At 50.9% G+C, this 26,580-nt stretch overlaps 1 protein-coding gene across 1 annotated transcript; it reads right to left on the minus strand.

Annotated features, from left to right (window-relative positions):
* Window positions 1-20,781: 20,781 nt before the first annotated feature.
* ZFP36L1 (ZFP36 ring finger protein like 1) lies at window positions 20,782-25,480 on the minus strand. The gene is made up of 2 exons (XM_036278830.1): window positions 25,004-25,480; window positions 20,782-22,639 (listed from the first exon to the last, which is right to left on the minus strand). Exons 1-2 carry the CDS (start codon window positions 25,058-25,060, stop codon window positions 21,680-21,682), a joined length of 1,017 nt encoding a protein of 338 aa, XP_036134723.1. The 5' UTR covers window positions 25,061-25,480; the 3' UTR covers window positions 20,782-21,679.
* Window positions 25,481-26,580: the final 1,100 nt, after the last annotated feature.

Genomic DNA, 26,580 nt, shown 5'->3' on the forward strand with positions numbered 1-26,580 from the left:
GTGAGTGACAGACACTTAGCGAACCACCATACTGCCCACGAGGGGGTGGCAGGTGTTGGGTTCTGCTGGAGACCAGAGAATCTGCGTGCTCTGGGTTAGCGAGGATGGTTAGAAATGAAAACACGGCCAGGTCATGGGAGGAGGCAGCCCACCATCCTAGGGAGCTTAAGCCTCCAAACTGTGGAGGCTGTGACACGAGTATGGGTCTGTGGCGGCTGGTGGGCATGGACCCATGCAGTGTGGCTGGTGGCCCAGCTGACGCAGGCCAAGGAGCCCGAGGGTGCCCTTGGGAGGGCTATACCTAGGAAGGAGGAACACTGCCTGGCCCTGGGGGCTGCTCTTTGCCCCAGGCCTGGGATTCCTGAGAGAAACACACAAAGAACCAGGTGAGAAAGATGTCCCCTTCCTGTCCTTTGCCCCTCACTCCAGCCTGCCACAGCCACCATCATCACCAACATTTACTGAGTATTTACCACTCGCTTCTCAGTGTGCAGAGGTCTCATCTGACCCTCCCAACACACAGCAACTCTGTAAAGTGGGTCCTGCAGGTACCCCCCCCCCCAGACAGGAGAAACCTTTTCCCAGAGTCACGCCACAAAAAGTATCCCAGAAGCCTTCCCAAGCTTCTGCTCCAGACTCCTAACCACCATGTGACCTCACCTAATCCATGGAACCTTCCCATGAAGACATTCGCTTTTCTTATTTACATTTCACAGACGAGGATATTAAGGCTCAAAGAGGTCTTCCCCAAGGTTGTGCAAGGAGCCAGAGAGCAAAGGCAGGATTGAACCCCAGGCTTTCCAATTGCAGAGCCCATGCTTGTAACCACTAGTCCCTACCGCCTCCCTTCCCATCCCCCACGTAAGGAACAGAGAGGCCAAAACCTCCGGCCTTCCCGGAGAGTCAGGTGATCTGTAACCTGAAATGCACGTGGGGGAAACACTCCCGTGTGAGGACAGGCTCTGCAGGGCCATGCAACGATGCCCTGCGGGCACAGGTGTGAGCATGGCAGGTACAGAGACGGGCGCTGTGCTGGGGGCACCTCACGCCTCACTACTGAGTGAACCTGGCCTTTCATCTGCTCTTCTACACCCCTCACTTTAAAAACAGATCCCTTGCACCTGCTGGTTTGGCTCAGCGGTTAGAGCGCTGGCCTGCAGACCAAAGAGTCGCGGGTTTGATTCCAGTCAAGGGCAAGTACCTCGGTTGCGATTTGGTCCCCGGCCCTGGTCTGCGTTGTGCGGGAGGCAACCAATTGATGTGTCTTTTTCACATGGATGTTTCTCTCTCTCTCCCTCTCTCCCTCCCACTCTGTCTGAAAATGGATTGAAAAATATTCTCAGGTGAGGATTTTTTAAAAAATAAAACTAAAATAAAAACAGATCCCTTTTTAATGTCCTGCAGGCACGGAGCATTGTCGATTGTAGTGTCATCGCGATTTTTTGTTTGTTTTGGGTTTGTTGTTACGGGGTGGGGAGACAGGGGCTTCTTGGCAAAGCATAAGGGCACACCTGCCAAGGGGCTGTGCCCCACACCAGCACAGTGTCATAGCACGTAACACGCTCTAAGAGGAACTCACTGCACACGAGAAGAGAGAGAAGAGTCGGAGAGCCATAGAACACACCCCACGCCTCCAAGAGCCAGATGACCCCATGCCGGCTCAGGCCTTACCGGAGGCTGGGGGCTGGAGAGTGGGGTTGGGGGGGGGGCTCATGTTCTGACCTGCCAGCCTCACACTATCTCCAAACTCTTCCTCAATCTGTTTCTTTTTTTTTTTTTTTAATCCTCATCCGAGGACATTTTTCCATTTTTTGTACAGACAGAGTGGGAGGGAGAGAGAGGAAGAGAGAGAGAGGAAAACATCGATGTGAAAGGGACACATCGAGTGGCTGCCACCCGCACGACCAACCAGGGCCGGGGACAAACTGCAACCGAGGTACATGCCCTTAGCGGGAACCGAACCCGGGTCTCTCCGGACCGCAGGCCGACGCTCTAACCGCTGAGCCAAACCGGCCAGGGCTCAATCTGTTTCTTTAACCCAGAAGGTCAACCTGACTCCACTGAGACGGAGTCTTGTCAGAGAAGCCTGGGGCAGGACAGGATAGATCTGCGACAATGGGCCGGTTTCTATCCCTCCACCCCGCAAGGGATTCAAGTGCTGGCTTTGTTTACCAAGCTTCTTCGCTCCCTCTCCCTGCATGTCCCAGCGTGCCTGGGGACCGTGAATGGGGACACGCCAGCGAGTCAGGGCCCAGCGTGGCTGTGGGTCCTATGGAGACCCAGCGGCAGGGGCTGGAGGAAGACCAGCCGGGGCCAGGCCCCTCCTCTGCCCTCCACCTGGCTCAATAAGATGGAGAAGAAGCCAGGCCTGTCCCGAAGCCCCTTCCCTGGACTCTTGTAAGTCTGAACAAAGTGTTCTCCACATTCCTTGCTTTATGACATCTTGTACCGTAGTCTCCAGGGCCTTTATTGCTTGTATTGTCATTTAGCTTGTCATGCCTATTAGACGGCTATTTCTGAGAGAAAAGGGCCGAATTGTACCCATAGCTGCATCCCCCTGATACCCAGGCATACGGCAGGTCTCAGCAATTACTTGTCCAGTGAGCGCCTGTACAGGGAAAGTTAGGAGCTGTCGCGTGTTCCTCTCTTTCCCCACCGAGTCCACATCACCTTCTCTCCTGGTTTGTTTCTCTGCCTCTGCAAAGAGAGTCTCTGACTCCGGTCCACCCGTTGGAATCCTGCTTGCCTAGCACAGTGCCTGGCACACCCCTGCTATGAGCCTTCATCCCCTTAACATCATTCCAGTCCTTCCACCACTCATGTCTTGTATGCTTTATACACATTTCTTTGGCCACAAACCATTACTCCGTAAGAGTCCAACAGGTGGATATTCTCCCATTTTGCAGGTGAGGAAACTGAGGCTGAGAGAAGTTAACCGGGGACACCAGCTTGTAAGAGGCAGAGGCAAGATTCAAACCCAGGCTCGTCTGGTGCCCAAAGCCAAGCTCCCTCTTGCAGGCCCACTGCCTCCCCAGCCTCAAAGCAATAGCCTCTCGTCAGACCCTTCAGGACCTGTGGGCTACGGAAGCATGGCACCCCACTGGGGAGCCTGTGACAGGGGAGAGGTCTCGGAGAGCTCAAGCCTGGAGCTTTCTATCACCGGGCTGGGAGCATAGGAAGCGGGTGTTTTTCTTCCTTGCAGCCCTGGTGGCTGATTCCTACAGCGTATCCGTCCTGGAGAATGACCGGAAGAAGTGGCTTCCGGCTGGCAAAGGGCGGAGCCGGCTTCTTCCCACTCCACAGAGAAGGGGGTTTTGCTCCAAAGCAGCAGCCACCTCTGCCTAGCCCTTGGACAGAGGGCACAGGAGGGTTTGGGTATAGGGTCTGAATTCTGCCCCCTGCTTATTCGGGCCTAGCCAGCTTTGGAACCCACCAACTGAAAAATGTAAAGGGCTTCATGCTTTCTGACCCTTGACCTGGGAGCTCCCAGGAAAATGAGACTGGGGCCCAAGACATTTCCTGGATGGGAGCTGCGGGAGCGGATCAATGAGCAGTTAGTGGGCATCTCCTCGGCACAGGCGACTGCTTGAGATGGACTCTGGCTTTGCCACCTCCAGCTGCGTGACCTTCGGCAAGGTACTTATTTGTGCTGAGGCTATTTCCCCATCTGAAAACAGGAGAAAAACAACACTTATCTCATTGGGCTGCTGGAACATTAATAAGAAAATATAAGCAAGGGGCTTGGAACAATGCTTGGCACATGAGTGATCAGCAAGTGTTCAAAAGCATGTGAGAGCTGCAACAGTCTACCATAGGGTCAACTGTCTCATCCATAAACCGCTCCCAATTTACAGTCACACGGCCTGCCAGGGGCAAAGCCGGGATTCCATCCTGACCCTAGAGAATCAGAATCAGGAAGCAATGAGTTGGGGGTATTAATTACCTTTGCTTTTAATATGATTTTTTAAATTAATTGCAAGTTTGTATGATTTACTATTGAATAATGGCTGTAAGAACTGACTCACAAAAATTCCGAGAAATTTAGCCATCAGCTCTCGTGAATCAATGATATGCATGACCAATTTTCAGGTTTGTTGCAAAACTAAAGGCGATCATGTCAGTGTCAACCACCGGTGTCTAGAACCAGCTGTGGGACCTTGGGCAAGTTTCTTATCCACTGTGTGCTTCCAACTTTCCCATCTGTAAAAGAAGGCTATTGAGAGGATTCCATGAGGAAACGTGTTTAGCCCTGGCCAGTTTGGCTTGGCAGTTAGAGCGTCGGCCCATGGACCAATGAGACCTGGGTTCAATTCCGGCCAAGTGCACATACCTCGTTTGTGGCTCATCCCCAGCTCTGGTCTGTGTTGCACGGGAGGCAACCAGTGGATGTGTCTCTCTCGCATCAATGTTTGTCTCTCTCTCTCTCTCCCTCTCTCCTAATCTGTCTAAAGATAAATGGGAAAATGTCCTGAGGTGACGATAAAAAAAGAAAAGAAAATGTGTTCAAAAAATCTAGCCAGAGCAGGACCAAGGTGAGTGAGGCAAGCAGGGAGCCTGCAGTGCAAAACTTCAACCATGTACCCTCTCAGGCCCGTGCAGTGCATGGTTGGCACTGGGCGCCTCATTAAATTTCATATGTTAGGGGCCTCACTTGCCTCACCCTAGTCCCAGCCCTACTCCTGGCACATAGTAGGTACCTGCTATTATTACTACAAGAGCTTCAAGGAGGGCAAACCTGACAGAGGAGACAAGAAAAGTTATCTAACAATACACAAGAAAAACAATGGCTCAGTACATGGTCCAGGGGCATATGGGAGACAGTCAGATAATGAGGGTTATATTCCAGCAAAAAACCCCACAGCCTGCCCAGGAGACTGAGCCATCTCTGGAAGAAACAGGGCTTTCTAAAAACAGTTGCAAGCAAGAATTTCTTTGCATGAATTTGAAAGATTAAAAAATACAAGTCTTTAAAGTATACTTTCTCCTACATGGTAGGTAGGTATATATTACAGTATTATTCTCCCACAAAAACTTTTCCAATAAAATTGATGCCAGGGGAAAATGGGACTGTTGACCTGTGGTTTCCTAAGTTCCCTGATACCCTACTAGGCACCAAGCACCCAAAGGTGGTGATGGGGAAGGAAGGGTACTGAGACACGGCCATGTCCTGTCGGGAGAACATGAGGGCTATGTGGACTGGGCAGAGGGAAAGTTTCACTTGTTGAGAGTAGGGAAGGGGAATTGGGGTTTGTGTTAGTCAGGGTTCTGACTAATAAAGAGAAATAGAAGCAACTGGATATAGAGAAAGAGATTAATCATAAAGGGATTGGATCACATGATAACAAAGTCTGAGAAGTCCCTTGACCTGTCATCACAATCATGGGGTCCAGCAAAGCCAGTGGTGTAGTTCACACCAATCCTGAATGCCTAAGAACCAGAGAAACCAATGGTGTAAATCCCAGTCTCAATCCAGGTCTGAAGGCCCAAAAACTGGGGCGGGGCAGGGGGGGAGGGGGAGTCCATCCTAAGTCTGAAGACCTGAGAACCAGGAGCACCAATGTCCGAGGGCAGGAGAAGATGAATATTCCAGCTCAAACAAAGAGCAAACTCGCCCTTCCTCGATCTTTCTGTTTTATTCAGGCCCTCGATGAAGTCGGATGGTGCCCACCTGCCATGGTGAGGGTGATCTTCTTTACTCAGTTTGCCAGTTCAAATGCTAATCTCTTCTGGAAACACCCTTACAGACACACCCAGAAATGTTTTTATAAATATTTTACCAACTATCTGGGCATCCCAGTCAAGTTGACACATAAAATTAATCATCACAGGGTTGATGCCTTAAAAAAGGTAGCTGGAAAAATTCCTAAAGGGCATAACATTTTGTAGGAGGACAACTCTCAAATCTCTAAATAATTTCAATGTAATATTTGAGCAAATTCCAGATGAATAGTGAGGTATCGTGATAAGAGTATTGGGTTTGGGATTAAAAGACTTGGTTACCATCTCTTACTACCTCTGTAACCTTGGGCAAATCCTTGACATCTAGATACCTTAGTTTCTCCATCTATAAAATGAGCACCATGGTAAGGAACAAATAAAATGAGAGCCCTTCAAGGTGAAGAGTTTCTATCAAATATTCACAATGGCTATGGGTTGGATGACCATGTGAAGATCCCCAGTCAGTGACACCAAGAGCCTGGAAGAAGTTCCTTTTGGCCTCCAAGATGCACAGTGAGCACTGCAGGTGAGGGCCGTTCACTCAGATCAGTCCTGACTCATGAATGTTTGAAAGATGCATCCTTAATTCACACCCGTTTGGTCCTATGTAGAGATGCTGAAAGAATGTTTCTGCTGCCCGGGTTGGAAGGAGGGACTTCCATTATAATTAGTGCAGACTTGATGTTATAATATAGAAAGTGTTCTGCATCTTTCAGCAAGCCCGTACCTCCAGGGAACAAGCATGGGCCAGAGATTTGCAGCCTTTCTCCAGGTAGAAGTCTAGTTCCTAAGTCTGGGAGGATCTCCTCCCTCTCAGTCCATAGGATGACGCTTAATCCACTGAGCCACGCTGGCCGGGCAGGATCTGCTCCCTCGGAAGGCGGGTTGACCTGGTGTCTCCCGTCCCCACCCAGTCGGGCTCTATAGATCCAGACCTCAGGAGAACATCTGGATTTGCTCTCTTCTGAGCCTGATGGTGCTAAAGAAACACAATGTGGTTCTACATGGCAGTCCAGGTAACCCAGGAAGAGCAGTTGAGTCAAGAACCTGCTGGAGGCACTTCATGAGCTGCGCAATGGGGAGAGGGGGGTGACCCCAGGCAGCCTAAGAAACAGACCACAGCTGCACACCTCTAACCTCCCACCCCATGTCTGACCAGAACGGTCACTACACCACCCAAGGTGAACAGCAGGGTCACATTGTACACTGTTGCAAAGCTCTCTGAATTGGCCTTTTGTAAGTATGTTTCTTCTGTGTCTCATGTTGGGAAGTGAATGGATACCTCTTGGTGATGCCACCACATTTGAAGTAACTGCCAAATTTCCTTAAGATCAAAAGTAAACTTTCTTTAAGGATTGATAAAACAAGAGAAGTAGTAGCATCCTAGGGGGGGAATGTGTATTAGCTAAGCCAGTAAAGGGCTTTAAAAAGGTAAACCACGAAATACGAATTACATGGTCTTGACTCAACAGGTCCCCAACCAACCCTACATGCTCTTCAGAGACAAATAGTGGATGACATACTCGGTGCTCTTCCTCTGGGGTTGGTGCTGTGCTCCCAGTCCCCCCGGAGCCACCTCTCCGCGTCCGCTGAGGCGTCCAGACCCTGTCTGCTCTGGGCTCCAGCCTCCCGCTCTCCACGGCGGCCCCTCGCTCCCAGACAGTTGTCCCTTGTTTTCTAGCCAGCTTCTTAAAGGGGCAAACCTGTTATCTTCTAAAATTCTTTCTTATTTCAAACTAATAAACTATCGCATGCTTTCAAAACCAGTTAGTTTGCTTTACAGTTCTCAGTGGGGCCAGCATCAGGCGAAACACTGAGGTGGACCAGCTTCCCCTCTCCTTTCTGTATGCTGCCCTCTCTACCCCACCATACAAGTTAGGGTTCTTAGCTCCAATTTACAGCCAAAGTCCGGCTGAGTCAAGCAAAACAGAAATTCATTTTGAGCAAAGAATACTGCGTACTTCACAGAGTCTCTGGGAGGGCAAGAGAACCAAGTTGGAGACTCTGCAGCCAGAAGCAATTTCCCTACAACTCATCACAGTACTTGTCTGGTGAGAACAACACTGCCGTGGGCACTGGGCACCGTGGCCTGTGCCACCAGCACACTATTCCCGGACACTGGACTCAGTCTCTCACTCCACGGCCACCAGTGCCCCAGGGACTCAGACCCCCTCCAGAGATAGTTTTCGGATTCCCACCTCTTCATCTCACCAGCTCCTATTCTGCGTCCGGGCAGATGTGTCTGCTGGGCAAAGCCCAGGTCATGTGCCCATTCTCCGCTGCAAAGGGAGGCTGGGAAAGAGAATACATGGCACTTTTATCTGCTAAAGTGGCAGGCCATGCTGCCACCCAACAGGACAAGGAAGGTAGGAATTCCCTAAACATGAAGAAAGGCTCGGATGCTGTCCAGAAGAAAAGCAAGTACACATTCCATTCTCCAAAGCCACTCAGCTCTTTTCTGCTCCCCACCCACTCAGAGCCACTACCTCCATCAGTAGAGAATCAATGTGCTATCCCTCAGAAATAATGGCTTTCTTAAAGATGACCCAAGAAAGGATAATGTTTAACAAAAAGTATCAGTGAAGGAGATACTTTCAGACAGAGACATTCTCATGCTTGACCCAGACAGTTTTCTGACTCCTACAATGTCTGAAAGAGCAAAACACACACTGTGTTTCATTTTCCCCAGATCACGAGATACCTATAGACACAAAATATGTAGTAGGTTATTTGTAAAAATGCCTGTGAGCATTCCTCTTTTTGTACCTATCCTCCTAAGGATCACTTTGCAGCTCCTCCCATCAAGAGGTAGAGTCTATTTCCCCACCCCCTGAATCTGACCAGGCCTGGTGACTTGCTTTGGCCAACAGAATGTAGCAGGAGTGATGTTATGCCAGGTCTAAGACTAGTTCTCCAGAGCCCTTGCCTGCCTACACTCATTCTCTTCACATGCAGCTGCGCCACAAGGACAAGCTTCAGCTAGCCTGCTGGAGGACGAGAGACCATGCTGTCCCAGACCCCAGCCCACCTGCCAGCCGGCCACAGATGTGCAAGTGAGCCCAGCTGAGACCAGAACAACCCAGCTAAACTGATCCCAAATTGCCCATCCACCGAATTGGGAGCTAAATAATTTTAAACCACTAAGTTTTGGGGAGGTCTATAATGGAGCAAAAGCTCATTGATATGGGATAGTTCCTCTGCAAAGCACCCTGGGCTCCAGACATGGTGCGTGGCCCATGTGGACAGAGGGGTCCGCAGATGCAGTTGGTGTCCCACCCACGTCCCCTCAACCCTCACCACGCCAGTGTGTGCCTGTCCACCTGCCAATCACCAGCACCTGTATCTCTGCCTGCGGGCTCTCTCTGCCTCTAGAGCCCACTTGCTCACCCTCACAGCAGGCCAGAAGTGCCAGGCGGCCCTCCACCCATGACTGCGGGGCTGGTGTATTAATACCCTGTCTCCCATGCCCCTTGGGTGTGCTGTCTCTGAGGCATGTGTCTTTTATTGGCTCCAGATTGTCCCAGCAGGATCAAGGTCCAGCTACCCCTAGGGATAACTAACTTGATAGAAAACCTTTTATTGGCTGCCTCCCCTTCTCTGACCCACTCCCCCCACTCCTATTGGTGTTTCCTGGGGTCACCTCTCAAGTAAACTACCTGCACTCAAATCCTCATCTCCAGGTTTGCTTCTAAGCAACTGAGACTGGTGGGCACTGAGGTGGGCTCCCACCCAGAACCAGAGCTGCCATCAGCCTCTCAGCTCCGTGTTCCACCCCCGCCCCACTCGGGAGCCAGCTGCGTCGACACTGCCCACTATCACAGCCCCGGTGTCCCTGGGCGCAGACTCCTGACGACAGCCGCTCACGGGACTTCAGTGGCTTGAAGAACTGCTCCCCCGACCCTCTGACTTGGGCAACTGTTGCTGCTTTTCCCTTCGCTCTCCAGTACACCACTGCCTCCTCTCCTGGTCTGGAGGGCAAAGGTGGGTGCAGGAGGAAAGACTAGAGAAGAGGAAGAGCCAGACTTGGAAGACAAAAGTGTGGAGCGGGCTGGCCTGTCCCCACCTGTTCTTACCCTGCCCAGATCTGGCAAAAGGCCCAGCCTGAGCCCCCAGCAGGCTGTGGTTGGTACTCAGAAGGAAAAGTTCAACAAACACCGCCCTGGGCCACAAGGGCTTCAGGACGGCTGCCCAGCACATACATTCAAAGATAATTGAACGCCTGCCTGTTCGGTGCCACACGCTGCCCTGGATGTTGGGATATAGTGCATGCGTGTATATATATGCACAAACACACACATACACGCACATACACATTACACATATCTATCACTCCAGGCCGGAGATACCTGTCTTGGAGACTCACAGCACACAGGAACAGAAATGGGAATGGGTTCTTGGGTCAGGCAGACCTGTGTTCAGATCCTGTCTCCACTCTCAAGTAGCTGCACGACCCGGGGTATGTTGGTCAACCTCTCTGTGTCTGTTCCCTCCCCTGTGAGGCCGGTAAAATAACAGTACCTCTCTTACAGGGTTGTCGGGAAGGGTAAGTGGGGTAACACCTGATACAGATAAGCCCTTAATAAACCTCAGCTAGTGGGACTGTTAAGGCAATGCCTTTCTGGTCTATAACCTGCCGTGTTCCCCACAAGCTCCACGCACGGGGCCCCGCAGGAATGCACGTGGGTGAAGCCGGTGGGCTAAGCTCCCTCGACATAGCCATGCTTTGTCTGCATGTTCCTCGCTCTGTGAAGAAATAGGCTTTTCATTATTGCTTTTTTAAAAAGAACCCACAGCCTGCTTGGCCTTGTATTTTTCTTATTCATGGTAGAGCTCTGAGTATAGGGAAAGGTTTCTCTACCATGAGGAGGAATGCCCAGGCAGTCCTGGGCACCCACAGGGAGAGATGCGGATGGGGCGGGCTGCAGAACACAAACTTTGTCAACGGGAACATGAGCCCACCGTGGCCAGACAGCCCAGTGTTTCCAGAGATGCCAGAAAAATGGATTATAGTAAAGTTCTTGATCTTTTCTTAATTTTTTTTCTTTATTCATAGAGAGACAGAGGAAGGGAGAAGGAGTGAGAGAGAGAAACATCGATGAGAGAGAACATCAGTTGGCTGCCTCCTGCATGCCCCCCACTGGGGATCAGGCCCAGAACCTGGGCATGTGCCCTGACCGGGAATCGAACCTGTGACCTCTTAGTGCATGGGTCGATGCTCAACCACTGAGCCACACCAGCCAGGCTAAAGTTCTTGATTTTTAAATGTTGGCTCAAAATATTTAGAAATACCAGGTAGAGTACAGTGCGTTCTGATGGATCCATGGCAGTGACCTTGAGACCTCTCTGCTGTGTGCTTATCTCTAGGTCTCTGCAGTCTGAGCTGTTCATGACGCGGGGCTGCCACACTGCAGTTCCAGTGGGCCACTCGCCTTCAGTGCCTTGGAACACGTGGCTCAGAGCGTTGGCAGGGTCCCTCCTATATGCCCAGGCCAGGCCAGTGGAGCTACAAGCAAACCTCTCTCCACACGGACACTGGTCCTTGCCAATCTCCCCTCCTCTGACATATTGGCACCAAATGGACCACCCAATTAGCAGGCTATCACCGGCTACTATTATCTAATTATCTCCAGCTACTCTTTTATTGTATCAGCATACAGAGCATTCAAAGTACAAAATCCAGTCCTGTGAATAGACAGTTTCAATTCGTGTGTGTTTTGTCTCCCCAACTAAAATGTAAACGATGAACAGGGATCACAGTTGATGTCTTTCTGAACCACGGAGCCCCTCCTACACTGTCTTCACACCTCACACCTACCTCCATCACAGAGATAATTCTGAATTCGTTGCTGTTGTGGGTGGCGCTTGGGTAACTCTTTAAGATACAGAAGAAACCTCTCCCAAGAACACCAAGAAAGAGGAATATGGAGGAGCCAGTCCTAAATTTATCTTACAACGAAAGAATTAGCCACTTCTGTGCCTTCCACGTCAACTCATGCCAGCATGAAGTGCAATTCCGTAACGGGCTGCTCTAGTGTCATTCAGAGCAGCTTGGTTTTAATTTCCTCACCAGTAAAATGGAATTACCCAGGCTTACTAGCCACCTCCTAGAGGGGCCAGAGAGAACAAAGAATGCATTAGCCATCTCATTTATAGAGTATATTTAAAATCAGAGAATATTTGGTACATTGAGGCCGAGTACACTGTTAGGTGACAAAAGTATATCAGGAAAGAAAATCCTTCATTGTTAATGTATACCTGTGTTGAACTACCTATAGTTAACCTACTGGTTAGTCAGTTCCCTTGGGGTCTAGCTGAGTCCTTGTAATTTGTTATGCAGAATACAATAATTCGTTTGCAGTTGTATTTACTCTTCACTTCCCAAGGCTACTTAATTCTTTTCTGTTTAATAGGCCTAGAACTCCCAATAAAAGGGAATTGAACAAACCGCCTGCGCAGGTGCACACAGAGTGCTGAGTCGCAGGCGGTGCCGCGGGAAAGAGCCTTAAAGAGAATAACAACCCAACACTCTCCTCTTACAGATGAAGCCACCAAGACCCAGAAAGGACCAGACACATGCGGCTCCCAGCTCACTCCCCTCTCATCAGGCTGGGACACCAGGGTCCTTCAAACACCTGCAGCCAGGCTCTTGAAGGCCTGACCCTGTCGGACGAGAGGCTCAGAGGATAGAAAGCCATCAAGCATACCGATAGCACAATGTCCTCAGTATCTGCTGAGCGGCCGCTAAGTGCCCGGGGACGGAACACTGGAGGCCGACCCGTGAACAAGGGCCCAGGCCCCTGCTTTTCCAGATTTACCTTCAAGTTTGGCGAGGTGGTGACCATCGAGTGAAAGAATCCGCAGGCGTGATACTTTCAGAGGGCAGGCATTCCTGCAATGAGCTGAAATCCACCTCCCTGGGACTTCTATCTTCAGTTACTCAGCTCGCGGAGTGAGCAGCACAGAAACCAAACCACTGATAGATATTAAGGAGCGTGTCAAATGCAAAGCACAGTCCTAAAACCAGACAGTTATTTCAGTGTCTTAATTTGAAGAGATGCTTTCGGGAAAAGACAACATGAGAATGAGGCGACTTTCATGTTCTCACTGAACCCCTAGTTCATAACTGTTTCAAACCACCGCTTCCCAGGAGGTTCAGACAGCCAACCTCTAGAGTCCTAGACCTGTCCCAGGGAGTCACCTGACATCCTTAACAGGACACACCAACGCCCTTCTGGCTAGAACTCTAGTTGGGGCTTTACGGCTCTGATGGCCCACTGCCCCGCTGTTCTGCTCAGCAAAGGAAAGTTGACTCTGTACTTTCTAAGACATTCATGGAATCATGGAGCAGAGAGCTCATCTGGCCCAACCCCCTAATTTCATAGACAAGGAAATGGAAGTCTGGAAAGAAGAAGTGACCACCCAGGTCCATCAGCATGTTATGTCCCCTCCAGTGCCCAAACCAGGCAGGGCAGGGTTGGGCAATCGCACTAATGTATAACTCCCATTTTGCTCGCGTGTTGGCAGGGACTTCCAGTCCTCCCGTGGTTTTTAATGCATATTTAAGAAGACAAAGCCTAGCTCCTTAACTCCCTGTTCATGTGGCCCTGCAGTCCAGAAGTCTTCCGAACATCTGACGACGCACTGAAGGGGCCCAGGAACACGCATGTTTGGTTTGCAAGGGTCCTGCACCGTGCAGAAGACGCCGGTCCTGCTCCACACTGAACCAAAGGCTGTAGGATGTGGCGAGAGCAGTGGAAGTCAGGGACAACACAGCAGCCAAAGTATTTCAGCTTTTACCTGAGTCTAGAAGTCCCCCTGTAATGCCTCAGTGAGCTCTAGGCTGGGCAGTAAAACACCTGGGAAGAAAGATGCCTGAGGGCACAGGCCCTCTGGGGCAATGAATGAGGAGCCCCAGCCCTCCGTTCCCCAGCTTGCAGCCCTGGGGGGCTGGTTTGAGCGGTGGCTGCAGCTGATTGTGGTGCCTCCCTCCTCTGCCCTCACTGGCTGCTGCTGAGGCTGGAGCTCTGAGAACAGGCAATCAATGACTTCCTTGGGTGGAAGGGAAATGCTGGAATGCAATTCAGTAATGATGGGCACAGCTCGCAGAACAGAAAGCACCAACAGCAGGAACACCAACTCCAGCCTCCAACCGGTGCCTCCCAGAGCAGGCCCAAGGCCCCAAGCTTCAGGTAGACAGGAAGGCTGGTAGCTGATTAGAGAAATCACCTGCATTACCCAGGTGTCTCCATCACGTGTCAGACAGGATGACAGCACTTTGCGCAGTAAAACTGTACACTTTCCACCACTGGCCATGCAGCAGCACAGCTGAGGCGGGGACTTGGTTTTCAATGCAGCTGCTGCATCCGAGGGTGAACCCACTACATCTCCCATTGCCACACTGTACCTCAATTTCTCCATTTGTAAAAGAGGCATCAACCGATCACCCTTCGTGTACCACTCCAACCCTCTGGGCTGCAGAGAGGGCAATCAGATGAGATGGAAACATCTTAGAGAAGGATGGACTAGAAGGAGACACATCCTTTTCCATAACTGTGGGTCCCTTGGGGAGAGTGAAGAGCGGAACCCAAACCTGCTAAGTGACCATAGTACCATCTGACATCTGCCTCCCAAGCCAAGTGTAGGGGCTGCGAGCTTGAGTGTTGGAGTCAGACCAGGGTCCTGGCTTGGTCATAAACAAGTATGTACTTGGGCACTGTGACTTCTCCCTGAGCCTGACTTCCCACCTGTAAAATGGATCTAGTGATAGCACTATCTCATAGGTACTATCAAATGAGACCATGCCATGGAGGGCTAAGCTCGGCACTTGGCATGCACGGTAAGTCTGCCAGGTTGCAACCCTACAATTTCTCTGGAAGAAGGGCTCTGTCACCAAGAAATGCAAGCTGCTCCCCATTCTCAATACTACCTTTGTCCACAGCCTTTTCTTTCCCAAAGCTCCTTCCTCTCTGTCTCATCTGATCCTCCCCACAGCCCTATAAACTGAACAGGGTGAATATGCCACCTGAGCCCATGCTTAGAGGAGAAAAACCAGTCTCAGAGAGGTTACGTGATTTGTCCAAGGTCACACAGCAAAGTCACAAATCCAGGCCTGCCTGACAGTGCTGGAATGCGATGGAGGCAAGTGAGGCACCAGAGTGCATGACCCTGAGCGTGAGCACCTCCTTAAATGCTGCAGCCGAGCCACAGGCCTGTCCCTGAGCAGGAGGCTGCTGCCTCCACACTGCACCTGCAGACCAGCCCTGCAAGAACCTGCCCCCCAGCCGTGGGGCGGCCAGATCTACTGGCTGAGCCGGACAGCACCCTCTGTCAGGATCCAAGAACATTTTCCCAGAGCCCTGCTGCCGGAAGCACTTCCCAAAAGAGTGGGATGGAACAGAAGGAAGAAGTGTCATCATGGTCATGCGAGGCTGCCACGCACCCTTGAGCCAGAGGGGCAGGAAAGACAGGCTGGGCCAGCCTCTGTCAGCCGTAGGGAGAGATGGGCCAGGACAAGCAGGTCACACAGGCAACTCCCAGGATGGTGGCCCCTTGATGCTGACCCACCTAGCCAAGCTCTCCTCTCTCCAGGCCCTCTGAGCCCAGCTAGGCCCCAACTCAGCCTGCCCCTATCTTACACAAAGTGTGAGAGGCACTAACTAGCTACAGATTTATTTTGAATCTGCAAAGAGAAAAACTCTTTTCTAATGTAGTTGATTACATTTACTAATTAGCCAGTTTGCTGCACTCTGGATTACTACTCATTTAGTTTCTCTAAAGAAACAACACTTGTGAACCAAGGGGGACTCTAGGGTGGTGGACAGCTATGGAGGCTTGAGAGCTAATCAGCTGAGATTCAAATCCCACTTCACCTGGGCAAGTGACTCACCTGCCCTGAGCCCATTCCCTCCATCTATGAAAAGGGGAATGGGAATAGTACCACTATCCTCAGGTTGTTGCTACTACAAAAACCAACCATAAAAGTGCCTATAATGGGCCAGGTACTGAATTTCACTTTTTCCCTCATATTTATTATTTAACAAAACTCTGTCAGTTTTTACTTTTGAAGTATAATTTATGTAAAGTAAAGTGCATGGAACTTCAGCATGCAGCTCACATCACTTTTATGTGCAAATACTCTATCTTCTCATCAAATCTCTATCAATGTAGACCAGCCTTGCCTGCTTGTGAACTTCATATAAATGGACTCACAGCACGTGCTCTTTTGTGGCAGGTTTCCTTCACTCAACTTCATGTTTTTGAAATGTGTCCATGTTGTTGTATGTATAAGGCAGTTATTCTTTTATACAGCTGTATAGTATTCCATTGTGTGATTATGCCACCGTTTGTTTATCCATTGAACTAGGTGTCATCATCGTCGTCATCATCATCATCATCCCATTTTGCAAATGAGGAAACTGGGGCTCTGGGCTGCTTACTACATTTTTCACTGGAAGTCACAGAGTGAGGTTGACTCTGAGCAGGGACTCGAACCCAGGTCCCTGACTCCAAAATCTGCTTCTTACCTGGGCAGCAGAGTCTCTCATCCCCCTGGAACCCTGGGGTGGGCAGAAATAAACTCTGCCCTCTGTGGTCATGAGCTCCTTCTCCCTGCAGTGCAACTGGGAGTCAGGGAGCAGCTATCTGACTGACTCCAGGTGGCGAGAAAAGTGCCTCAGGTTTGGCCACTGCCAATATTTATTTTCACTGCACCTCAAGCTGACAGCGCAAGTGAGGTCGTCATTCACAGCCCTGTACCTTGAGACCCGGCCTTTGCCAACATGTCAACGCAACTGCAGGCAGCCTAAATGCAGTGGAGGCACCCTTGTGCCCTGGCCAGCCGCTGACTCTCGTGGGCAGGGGGAAGGAACCTGGCCTGGCATGTGAGCAGCCCCTGCCCTGGCTCCCCAGAGACTAATTTCCCACAATGATAGCTTAGAGGTCACCCTTTGGGGCTCCTCCCGAAAGCACTGTAGGCCCGAGGACTAGAAGTTTTCTCTGTAACCCAGGCTTTACCCACTATGAAGCGGTCACCACAGGGCTCCCCAGGGCTGACTGAATCTCAAGAAAAGGCTGAGGTTTCGCCCTCTTCCCAACTCTCTGAATTCCTCCTTGCTGCCCTGCAGACTGGAGGCCAGCCTGAGAAAGATCTGGAAGGCAACGGCGTGGTGAGGAGCCTGTCTGGTCTCCCCCTCAGGGAGAGTGCCAGCCCGTCCAGCCAGACGTGATCAAATGGTTGGCTACGTGTAGGGCGGGGAGACCCCGGGGGAAGAAGGGCACAGAGCCAACTCCCAAGGCACCCAGGGCACCCTTTCCTGTCAATCATTAACAGAAGCCACCCTGCCGCAGGCAGAGAAGGGGAAAGTCCAAGGAGGTGGCCCCAGCCCTGTCCTCCAAACATGCCAATCCAGGGCCTCATGAGACATGAGATCATGACACTAGGTGGAGGGTGTGTGTGGAGTCATCTAATCCAACTGGCTGCCTCTCATGTCCCGTTCCTGCAAAGTCTCCACAAAAGGCCGAGGGAGACATGAACATGGGTCAATTTGCAGTTACTATGTGCTAGGGACTGTGCCAAATGTATTCAGTGTGCTGGCCTGTGACATGGTGGTAAAATGCAATGTTGGGGCTAGGGTGCCTGGGTTCAAATCCTGACACTTCTAGCTGTGTGACAAATGCGTGAACTATGCACCTCGATTTCTCCATATGTAAGATGGGGATAGTCCAGAACTTCCTCCTGGGGGTCACTGAGCACTTTTCAAATTAACACACACGACGTTCTGACTACCTGGCACTTAGGAGCTGCCGTGGCTAACGGTCCGCTTGATCCTCACAATCCCCCCTGGAGATACAGATGGAAAATTCAAGGTTGAGTCATTTGCCCAAGGCACAGACTGGTATAAGGAGAGCTGCATTTGAACCCAGGCAGAGGATTTCCATGCCCCTTCTTCCATGCCATGGAAACCTCCTCCTGCCATGGCCCTGTCTTGCCCCTTTGGTAACCAGTCCTTCGGATCCAACTGACTGTAAAGCCCAGCTTTTGTCTGCCCCCAAATTCTCTCAGAGGCCCCCCAGAGTGCCTCTGAGGAACAGCAGGCTCCCAGCCTTCCTCTTTAAAATGAGGCCTCCAGGCCTAAAAAGGTAAGCCATTACTCAGTGGCCAAAACAGCTCAGTTCTTTGAGCTGCTCCAAACAAAGACCTTTAGCCAAGGGCTGGACCATGGGTGCAGGGCCAACAGCCACAGAGGCCCTGACCAGCAAGGGCAGACCTTGTGCAGGCCCCCAAGCCAGAGATGCCCCAAGGTCCAGGGCAAAGAGGTGAGGAAGTGGGCCTCATGTCCCCAGAAAGTTGGCTGACAAAGGCTGGCCTGGCCTTTCCTGCCCCACTTCCCTGTACAAAGACCTTCCGTCCAGCTCTCTGCATGGCTCCTGTGCCCCCCAGCCTGCAGATGAGCTCAGCCACAGAGGCCCCCTGCCAGCTGGGCCCAAACCTCCCTAGACTCCCTGCCAGCCCAGAGCACAGGACTGCTGCTGAGGCCCTTTCATCTTCCAAAATCCTGGAAAAAGAATAGGCCCGAAAGAATTCTGCCATTTCCTTTCCCAAGTAGCTTTGGACCTATCTCCTCTACATTTCAGATCTAGATGGTAGAAAAATCCGGCTCTGGAGCAACCAAGCTCACTTGGGAAAGAGAACGTCCTCAGGCCCTAGGGAGCCTCCCCTGGTCTTTACAGACCACACCACCCTCCAGAGCTTCCTTTGTTCTCACTCAGGGACTGACTAGATGGAGGAAATGTCTGGGCAGGCAGTGGGTATGCTTTGTCCCCTCTGAACCCAACCAAGAGCTGGAAAATTAGATGTCTACCATATGCCCATCTATGCCTGCAGGGAATGAGCTCAAGGTGAGTGATTGCTTTTAGTCAGAGGAGAATCACATGCCATGCCACCACCCCCACCACACACACACACACACACACACACACACACACACGAGACAGTCATTGCCTCCTTAAGGGACAGAGGCCTAGGTTCACTTGGGTCTCAAAAAGCCTGCTTTTCCCCTTCTCTCCACCACCAACTTTTGCCCTAAGAGGTAATAGTCCCTTTTCTCTACCTCATAGCCCTCCCCCCAGCAGTCACCTGCCGGCTGGGGGGTGGAGGGGGGGAGTTGACAGGGTACATAAGGTGTCTTCCCAGAGCAAGGACAGCCCTGACCCAGCCAATGTCTTCTGCAGACCAACCTGCCTTTGGCCAGGTGGAAATTCAGTTTACCCCCCAAAATGTACTGAGTGCAAAGAACCAAAGGCAGCTGAGCCCCAAATAACAATGTCCATCTGTTCCTCCCCAAAAAGAAATCCTCCCAAGAACCAGACTTGGGGTTTCCAGAAGGATCCAACCTCTCTGGCAAGAAAACATCCCCTTGATGGGCATCTGGCCTTGGCTGGGTTGTTTGTAGCCAAAGAGACCTCACCCTTCCAAAGATGACAATTTACCTACTCTGAATGGTATTAAGGTTCACAAAGACTAACGGTAGTGGGACAACTTGGTTATGCTGGCCATTTTAATACCACTTGCCCCTAACAGCCCTCCCAATACAGCAGCACACGGCAGATCCAGGTGCCCTGTGACTGAGCCCCTCACCGCCCTGGATGATCCTCTCCAAGCCTACAGTGCTTCATCACATTCCAGGTAGTTCGAGGATAGGGCCTTCAAGTAAATTTCCTGTGGGTAAAATGAGCCTGGAAGAACCCATACCACTCACTCAAATCCAGGCTTACTGGTGTGCCATGTGCTACAATCCCCCCTTCACCATTTTGGCACCCCAAACATCACACAGGCTGGCAGAGAAGACTGGAAGCCCCTGTGCCTCAGCAGCCCTGTTGGACCTCTGAGTCCACGCAGGTGGCCAATGCTGGCCCCTTGCCAACAACCAACACACTGGGCATATAATATAGAGAAGTACAGGCTGCTCTGCAATGGACTTCCTCCAACCCACTCCTCTGAACTCAGCAGACTTCCAGCATCCACCAAGGGAGCTGCTAGCCACTGGCTTTACCCGCAACATACACAGGAGACAAACTTACAAAACAAAACCACAAACCAAGTAAAACCAGCTTTACCATCAGTGTTTCTTGAAAAAAAAATGGGGTTTATTGATTTTTAAACTGCAAATAGTCGTTACAAAAAGTTTTTTTTTCTTTTAAATAAATTCACACAAAGAAAGAGAAATAGAAAGCGACGGTAGTGACCAGCAAGAGGAATAATAATTACATTCATCTTAATGTGTGTGCCAGTTCTGTTTGCATTAACATTGGAAAACTCTAAACCTGGAATCCAGAACCTCAAATCTGCGATCGGAATGTCTTGAGATGGGCACGTGGAAGTCAAAGGGTTTCTTTTATTTTTTTCCCTTTTAGAAGCTATACATAAAAAGTTGTTTTCCTTCTGTACTGTCACAGAACTTCTACATACATTCTCAGTCCTAGTTGTGAAAGGTCTAAAGAGAAAGAAACTCAATTTGCAGTCCAACACAAAGGGGGAAATTTTCTAAAATAAATAATCCAACAGTTTTTTGCATTTTTTTAAATTAATTTTTCATTTTTTTAAAATAAAATAACCAAAAAAAAGTGTAAAGTTACAAAAATGTCGTTGAAGAATAATATATTAAAACTGTGGAAAAAAGGGAAAGACACGTCACAAAATTTTAAGATTAATATGAAGATCATAATTTAACATAAAAGAATATATTCTATGGATTTGTCATCCCGATAAATATGAACAAAATTAACAAAAAAAAAAGCATAGTTTGGCAATAAATACGTCTTGATAAGTTAAATAAGCTTTTTTATATTGATGTGCAGTGACAAGCAAAATTTTTGCTCTCCAATTTCTGAAAGTTATATGAAGTTTAAAACCCAGGGAAAAAAGCATGGCGTGAGGGCTCTAAGGATAGACCTACGGTATTCTAGAGCAAAAACCATTAAAGCTACTTCTACGGGAAATCGTTTTACACAGATATTGTATGTGGAATGAATACCATTAACTCTCACCCCTTACATGTTTTTTTAGCTTTTCTCTCATTTTTTTTTTGTCATTTTTTTTTTAAAAAGATGTCACATATGAACTGGGGAACTTTAGCACCAAAATCAAGTCTCTCATAGTCCATCTAGCTTCCCCTTCCTCCCCACTTAAAAAAAAAAAAGAAAAAAATTAAATCACAAAGTCCCACTTATGTCACAATCTTCATCCACTTTTTCAGTCTTCCCTCCTGCAGACCTACACGAACCCAGGCAAGATTAGTCAACAGAGGTTCAGGTCGGGAAGAAAAAGGTTTTGAATGTCAAGATAGGTTTCCCCAAAAACCCAAGTCTGGCAACAACTCTCCCAAGGGGGTGTGGGGGGGTTACTGGGGAGGGGAGGAGGAAATGTGTGGGAGACTGAAATAAGGGAAGGTGCAGTTGTATCGCCAGTGGAGGGAGCTGCTGGTCTGGGTCCCCCCTTCCCCCCTCCCCCCTCCCCATGGGCAGAGGCTCTGGGAGGCCCACGGGTGCCCTCTGGCGCTGAAGAGGTAATGTAGTCACAGTGACAAAGTTAGATTACAAGGCACTAAGTTGCTTCTGTAAACTGTTACTGCTTTTTCTTTTGTGATTTGGCACTTAAGGCTTAAGCCGGAAAAAAGGCATCTACTGACAAATATGGGACTTGTCTGTTATGCATGATAAGTGGGCTATAAAATCAAGGGGAGGGGGTTTCAAGCCAGAGGAAGCTACTGACAAATTGACTTGTCCTTATGTTAGGGGGTTAAAAGGGAGGATAGGGAGGAGCATTCCAAGGTTCTAGGGGAAAGGGGTTGAGCTTAACCTTGTTAATGTAGGGGTTTGTAGGGTAGGACAGGGAGGTGAGGGTAGGGGATGTGGAAATGGGGTGGGGTAGTGGAGTGGGTAGGGAGACCCTCCCTACCCTGGCTTAATCATCTGAGATGGAAAGTCTGCTGAAAATGGGCAGGCGTCTTGAGTTGTCCAAGGTAGGGGAGTCTGAGCCACTGTGGCTGCTGCTGGAGCTGCTCAGGTAGCCCTCCTGGTCCGAGAGAGAATCCTGAGGGCTGGGGGGAGAGTCAAACATGTGAGGGGACTCAGACATGGGCCGGAAAAGGAAGGTGGTCGGGGAGCCACCCCCGGGCAGCCCCATGCTAGGGGCAAAGAGGCTCGCCAGCTCCTGGCTGGAGAAGGCAAAGGGGTTATTGGTGCCATCAGGCAGGGTGGGTGAGCCCAGGAGGTCATCGGCGCTCAGGATGGGGGGTGGGGTGATGGACGTGGGGCTGTCCAGCAGCCCCGTGGCAGCGGCGGTGGCAGCGGCACTGGGAAACCCAGCAAAGCTAAAGCTATGCTGGAGGCGCGGACGGTCAGCGGAGAGGTCCCGGGCCCCGGCCAGGGCGCGGCGCTCCTCAGCATTGTGGATGAAGTGGCAGCGGGGCCCGTATGGGCAAAAGCCGATGGTGTGGAAGGTGCGGCACAGCTCCGTCTTGTACTTGGGATGGCGGGTCAGGCTTCGGAGCTCATGGATGCCATGTGCGAACTGGCACTTGTCCCCGTACTTACAGGCACCATTCTCCTCAAAGGGGCGGCACAGCTCCGTCTTGTAGCGGCTGGAGTTGACCTGGCCGCTTCCAGGCTGCTTCTGGGTGGGCAGCAGCCGCTCGCCCCCTTCTGAGAAAGAGCGGTCTCGGAAGCGGCTATCCCGAGAGCTCAGAGCTGGGGCTGGCTCACCCTTGAGGCTGCTGAGGAGCTGGTTCTGGTGGAACTTGGAGCTGGGCAGGGTGACCGAGTGCCTCCGGGGGAAGCCCCCACCAGTAGGGGTGCCCACCGCCTTCCTGTCCAGCAAGCAGCCCCCCGTACTGGGAGTACTGTAGTTGAGCATCTTGTTACCCTGGAGGGAAGAGAGAAGAGAGGATGGTTAGCAACTAGGGCCATCCACCAGGCCCGAAGAGCAGACCCTATAATGGCAGCTCCCTCCACAATTAGAAATGCCCATCTCCAAGGAATCATCCCCACCCCTGCCCTGGCAAGCCCCCTCCCCCCTTCTCCCACAGACCAACCACCTGGGTTTACTTTGGTCCCATGCTTCAAAAAAACAAAACAAAACCCTGGCCTATGTGAGAAATTGTTTTATGCATGTACCCTACCCTATGCAGACCCCTAAAATGGACCCCCATATCCTGTCCCCAAAGCTACCACTTGTAGCCATAAAATTCAACTTCTGTATCTCCCAAATAGATTCCTCAGCTCAAAATATCTCACATCACTTTGACCTCTCTAGATTGCCCCTCCCCCTAACAAAAACAGGTAATCCTTAGAAAACTAGGAGCCCCATCCCCTTTTAATCAATCCCTGCTTAGCTGACCACCCCGAAACTTGTCCTAAGACTCTTAACTTCCTTCTTCAGAAGTGTTCCCTTCCTTTGGCAACAGGTTTCCAGACTGCCTTTGCTTTTATCTTGCTGGGGTGTCCACTCTGGGGTTAGGGTTAGGGATGTGATTCCTGAAACTAAAACTCATTGCCCCATGATCCAGAAAGGGGTACTTTCCACAATGTTCTCCCCAACAAGCTCTGCCCACCCCACCCCCTTCCCCTGGGAAGATGCCTTTGCAATTAGTCTTCTGGCTCCAAGAGCAGGCTGGAATAAGAGCGCCAGTGTTTAATCTTTAACGCAAAGCTGCAGGTGGGAAGGAGAAGGAAAGCACCAAATCCCCCCACCCGCCTGCCAGTCAATAATGGATTGGGGGGTGAGGGGCAGAGCTACCACAGGCAGGTTTCTGTTCCAGTGGGACCCTGGTCACCTGCCCACACTGCACCCAAGATTTGGAAAGGGTGCTGAGGGTGGGGGGAATGACCTGGGAGTTGGCTCCCAGCCCATGTGGGTGTCATTGTGCAAATTCTAAAGTCGGTCCCTTAGGATCAGCTGCCGGGGATCGGGAATCTGTAACAGCAACCACCCCACGGAGAGCGGATTACAGGAACCAAGTTGAGAGCCGGTTCCCAACAATGAGGTTCATTTAAAAAGTCCTGCGGGGGGAGGGGGCGAGAGAAAGAGAAATAGATCAAAGAGCGAGAGAGCTGGGAAGAGAAGGAAGAAGTGCGGGAGAACTCGGGCAGCCACCAGAGCAAGTGGAGTTCGGGGAAGTGCAGGGAAGGAAGCTGCAATTCCAACTTTTTGATGTTTCTCTTCAGCTCCTCGGCGTCCCTGCACCCCAACCCTGCAGCCCTGGGGCCCTGGCAGCTATGCCGACTGGAGAAGCAAGCTGGGAAAAGAGAGCAACATGACCTGACGTGTTTAAAAGGAGGCAAAAACACTTTAGCAATTAAAAGTAGCCTAGCAGCTTCCCTATTTCTTAAGGAAGAAAAATGGGGAGGGGGAGTGAAAAAATTTAACATCCATAGGCTGGTTTTTTTGTTGTTGTTGCTATGTACACTTAAACTGCCCTCCTGGAACATTCCGGGTTTAAAACTTGCTTTTCTCCCACCCGCTAGCAAGCTACACGGCTTAAGGACGCTCTTATTAAATCCTTCCTCGAGAAGACCCTTGAATTCAGAATGGCATTTTTGCTATCGGTCCCCCCACCCTCCATACCTATGAGCCTCGATCCCCTAGAAATCAAGTGGGTCTACCCGAGTCCCACTTTCACCCCAAAGTTTGCAGCACGATCGTCTATCCCAAGAGGAAGCCTGGCCGAGTTGAGGTAAACTGAAGCCCCGCTGCAATGCTACAACATCCTTTTGAATGACAACTCTTGGCTTTTTTCTCGCAGATTTCCAGCCCCTTCAAAACATTAAAATTTTCCAGCAAAACGTCCGGAGCCCCCCTCTCCAAATCTCACAGGACAGCAATGTGACTCGAACCCCGCCGGTGGTGGCGATACCCACAGCACACACCGGAAAATCGAGCAGACCAGCGAAACTGGGCTCAAGCAGCACGTGACCACCGAAAAATCGCCCGAATCCAAGCCAGTGCCCCGCATACCTCGGGGAGCCCCGTCACGCAAACTTAGCCCCCCAAAACTTTGGTATCTGGATTACATTCCCATGCATTCCCCGCCAGGAACTGTTGAAACTCAAAGGGTGGGGAGGAGAGGGCCAAATTCCTTCAAACTGGGAAGGGGAGGAATGGGGCGGGGGAAACAAAAAAAAAACTACCTTGACTCCCCCCACCCCAAGCTTTCCCAAACTTTTGGGGTTCTCTCTTTACGGCAAGAGGGGAAAATCTTTGAAAAGCAAACGCTCCGCCCCACTTTACCTTGCATAAAACTTCGCTTAAGTCGAAGATGGTGGCAGACACAAGCGTGGTGGTCATCGTGGGCGCTCGCACGGGGCAGGGACGAGGATCTGGTGTGTCGCGAAGTCCCGGTGCGGGGAAGGCGCAGCCTCCGGCTCTCCTGTCTGGAGTCCCACACGCCTGCTCCCGGGGCCCCTCGCCTTTCTGACTCTCTCTGGCTGTGGCGCGCGAAGCCAAATTTATAGTAGCTCGGGAGAGGAGGAGTTTAAACTTATTTAAATGAGGAAGAGGAGGAAAAAAAGTTGATTGACACTGAAGTTGAATCAGCCATGCGGTCAAACTCGGGGGAAAAAAAAAAAAAAACTTTCAAAAGGAAGAAGGGGGAGGGGAGACGAGGAAAGAAGGCGAGGAAAAAAAAAAAAACCACTCTGAGCCGCGCACAACTTTTTTTTCTTAAAGAGGAAAAGTTTCGAGTCCGCTCGCTTCGCTACCCGGCGCCCTGCTCTCCAGCCGCGCGCCCCTCCTTTGTAAGCCTGCAAGCTGGGTTCTGTGACATCACTCATTCCACCCTCTTCGGGGTTCTTGTTGTGTTGTTTTTTGTCAGGCAGGAAGGCGGGCTCGACTTTCTCTTTTTGCAAGCGGGAGCAGAAGCCCGTCCTGAGCCCCGCTGCGGTTTCCATCTTGGGCAGATCTTTCTTCAAACTTCTCCAAGTGGCCCGCACAACTTACTCTTTTCCCGAGTTGTCTTTAGCGCTTGGCTCCCTCCGCAAACCTGGCAGGGCGAGGGGATTGGAAATTTGGGACGCATAAAGCCTTCAATTCCAAGGTTTTACGTGTGTGTTTTTTTCAAGTGTGGAGAGGTGGGAGACTTTTTACCCCCGCAGGACCCGGCCTGGCGGGGGTGAGCGCACAGCACGGTTTAGCGCGCTGCACGGGTCTAAACTGGCGCTCGCTTTGCAGCCAGCACTCCCAGAGTGTAGGCCAGGGGATAGGGGGAGTAGGGCGGGGGGGGGGGGGTCGCGAAATAGACCACCGCCCAGGCAGATTGTTTATTTTAGCAGGCCTGGGAGTTGTATTTATTTCACGCATGCAATCTAAACCTTTTTGTAAGGAAAATCTGAATTCTCATGAACGCCCCTTTTTTCCCAGCCCCCCCAAACCCGCCCAGCAACACAACTTTCCACGCGCGCTCTGAACTGTGGGCCGCGCCGAAACACACACACACACACACATACACACACACACGCCTAGACGCTTGAACAATGAAAAAAAGTTACTTTGGCAAGAATGAAGGTAAAGAGATGGGGGAGGCGACACTTAACTTATTGTTGTTCCTCCCCCGCCCCCTCGGGAACGGAACATATGGTTTGTCAAGCTGCGCTGTTTGGGCGGGATGGGGGAGGGGGGGCATGGGATCCTCGAAACCGAAAGGCCCCTGATAGACTGTTACTCCTTTAAAAACTGTAAATTTGTATTTATTTACTGTTAGGTTCGGATGCCCCTCCACTCACCCAAATAAAAAGTTGTTAACGTCTCCCCCACCCGCCCGCACGCCTTCGCGCCAGGGCTGTTGTGAGGACCTGGGCGGAAACCGCAGG

This window comes from Molossus molossus, unplaced genomic scaffold (assembly GCF_014108415.1).
Source record: "Molossus molossus isolate mMolMol1 unplaced genomic scaffold, mMolMol1.p scaffold_m16_p_1, whole genome shotgun sequence".
Taxonomy (NCBI): Eukaryota; Metazoa; Chordata; class Mammalia; order Chiroptera; family Molossidae; genus Molossus; species Molossus molossus.

Excerpts from the sequence above, each read along its gene's own strand:
- ZFP36L1 (XM_036278830.1), bottom strand. The coding sequence starts at position 25,060 with ATGACCACCACGCTTGTGTCTGCCACCATCTTCGACTTAAGCGAAGTT. Across the intron at positions 22,640-25,003 it reads TAAGCGAAGTTTTATGCAAG|GGTAACAAGATGCTCAACTA; the intron begins GTAAAGTGGGGC and ends TCTTCCCTCCAG.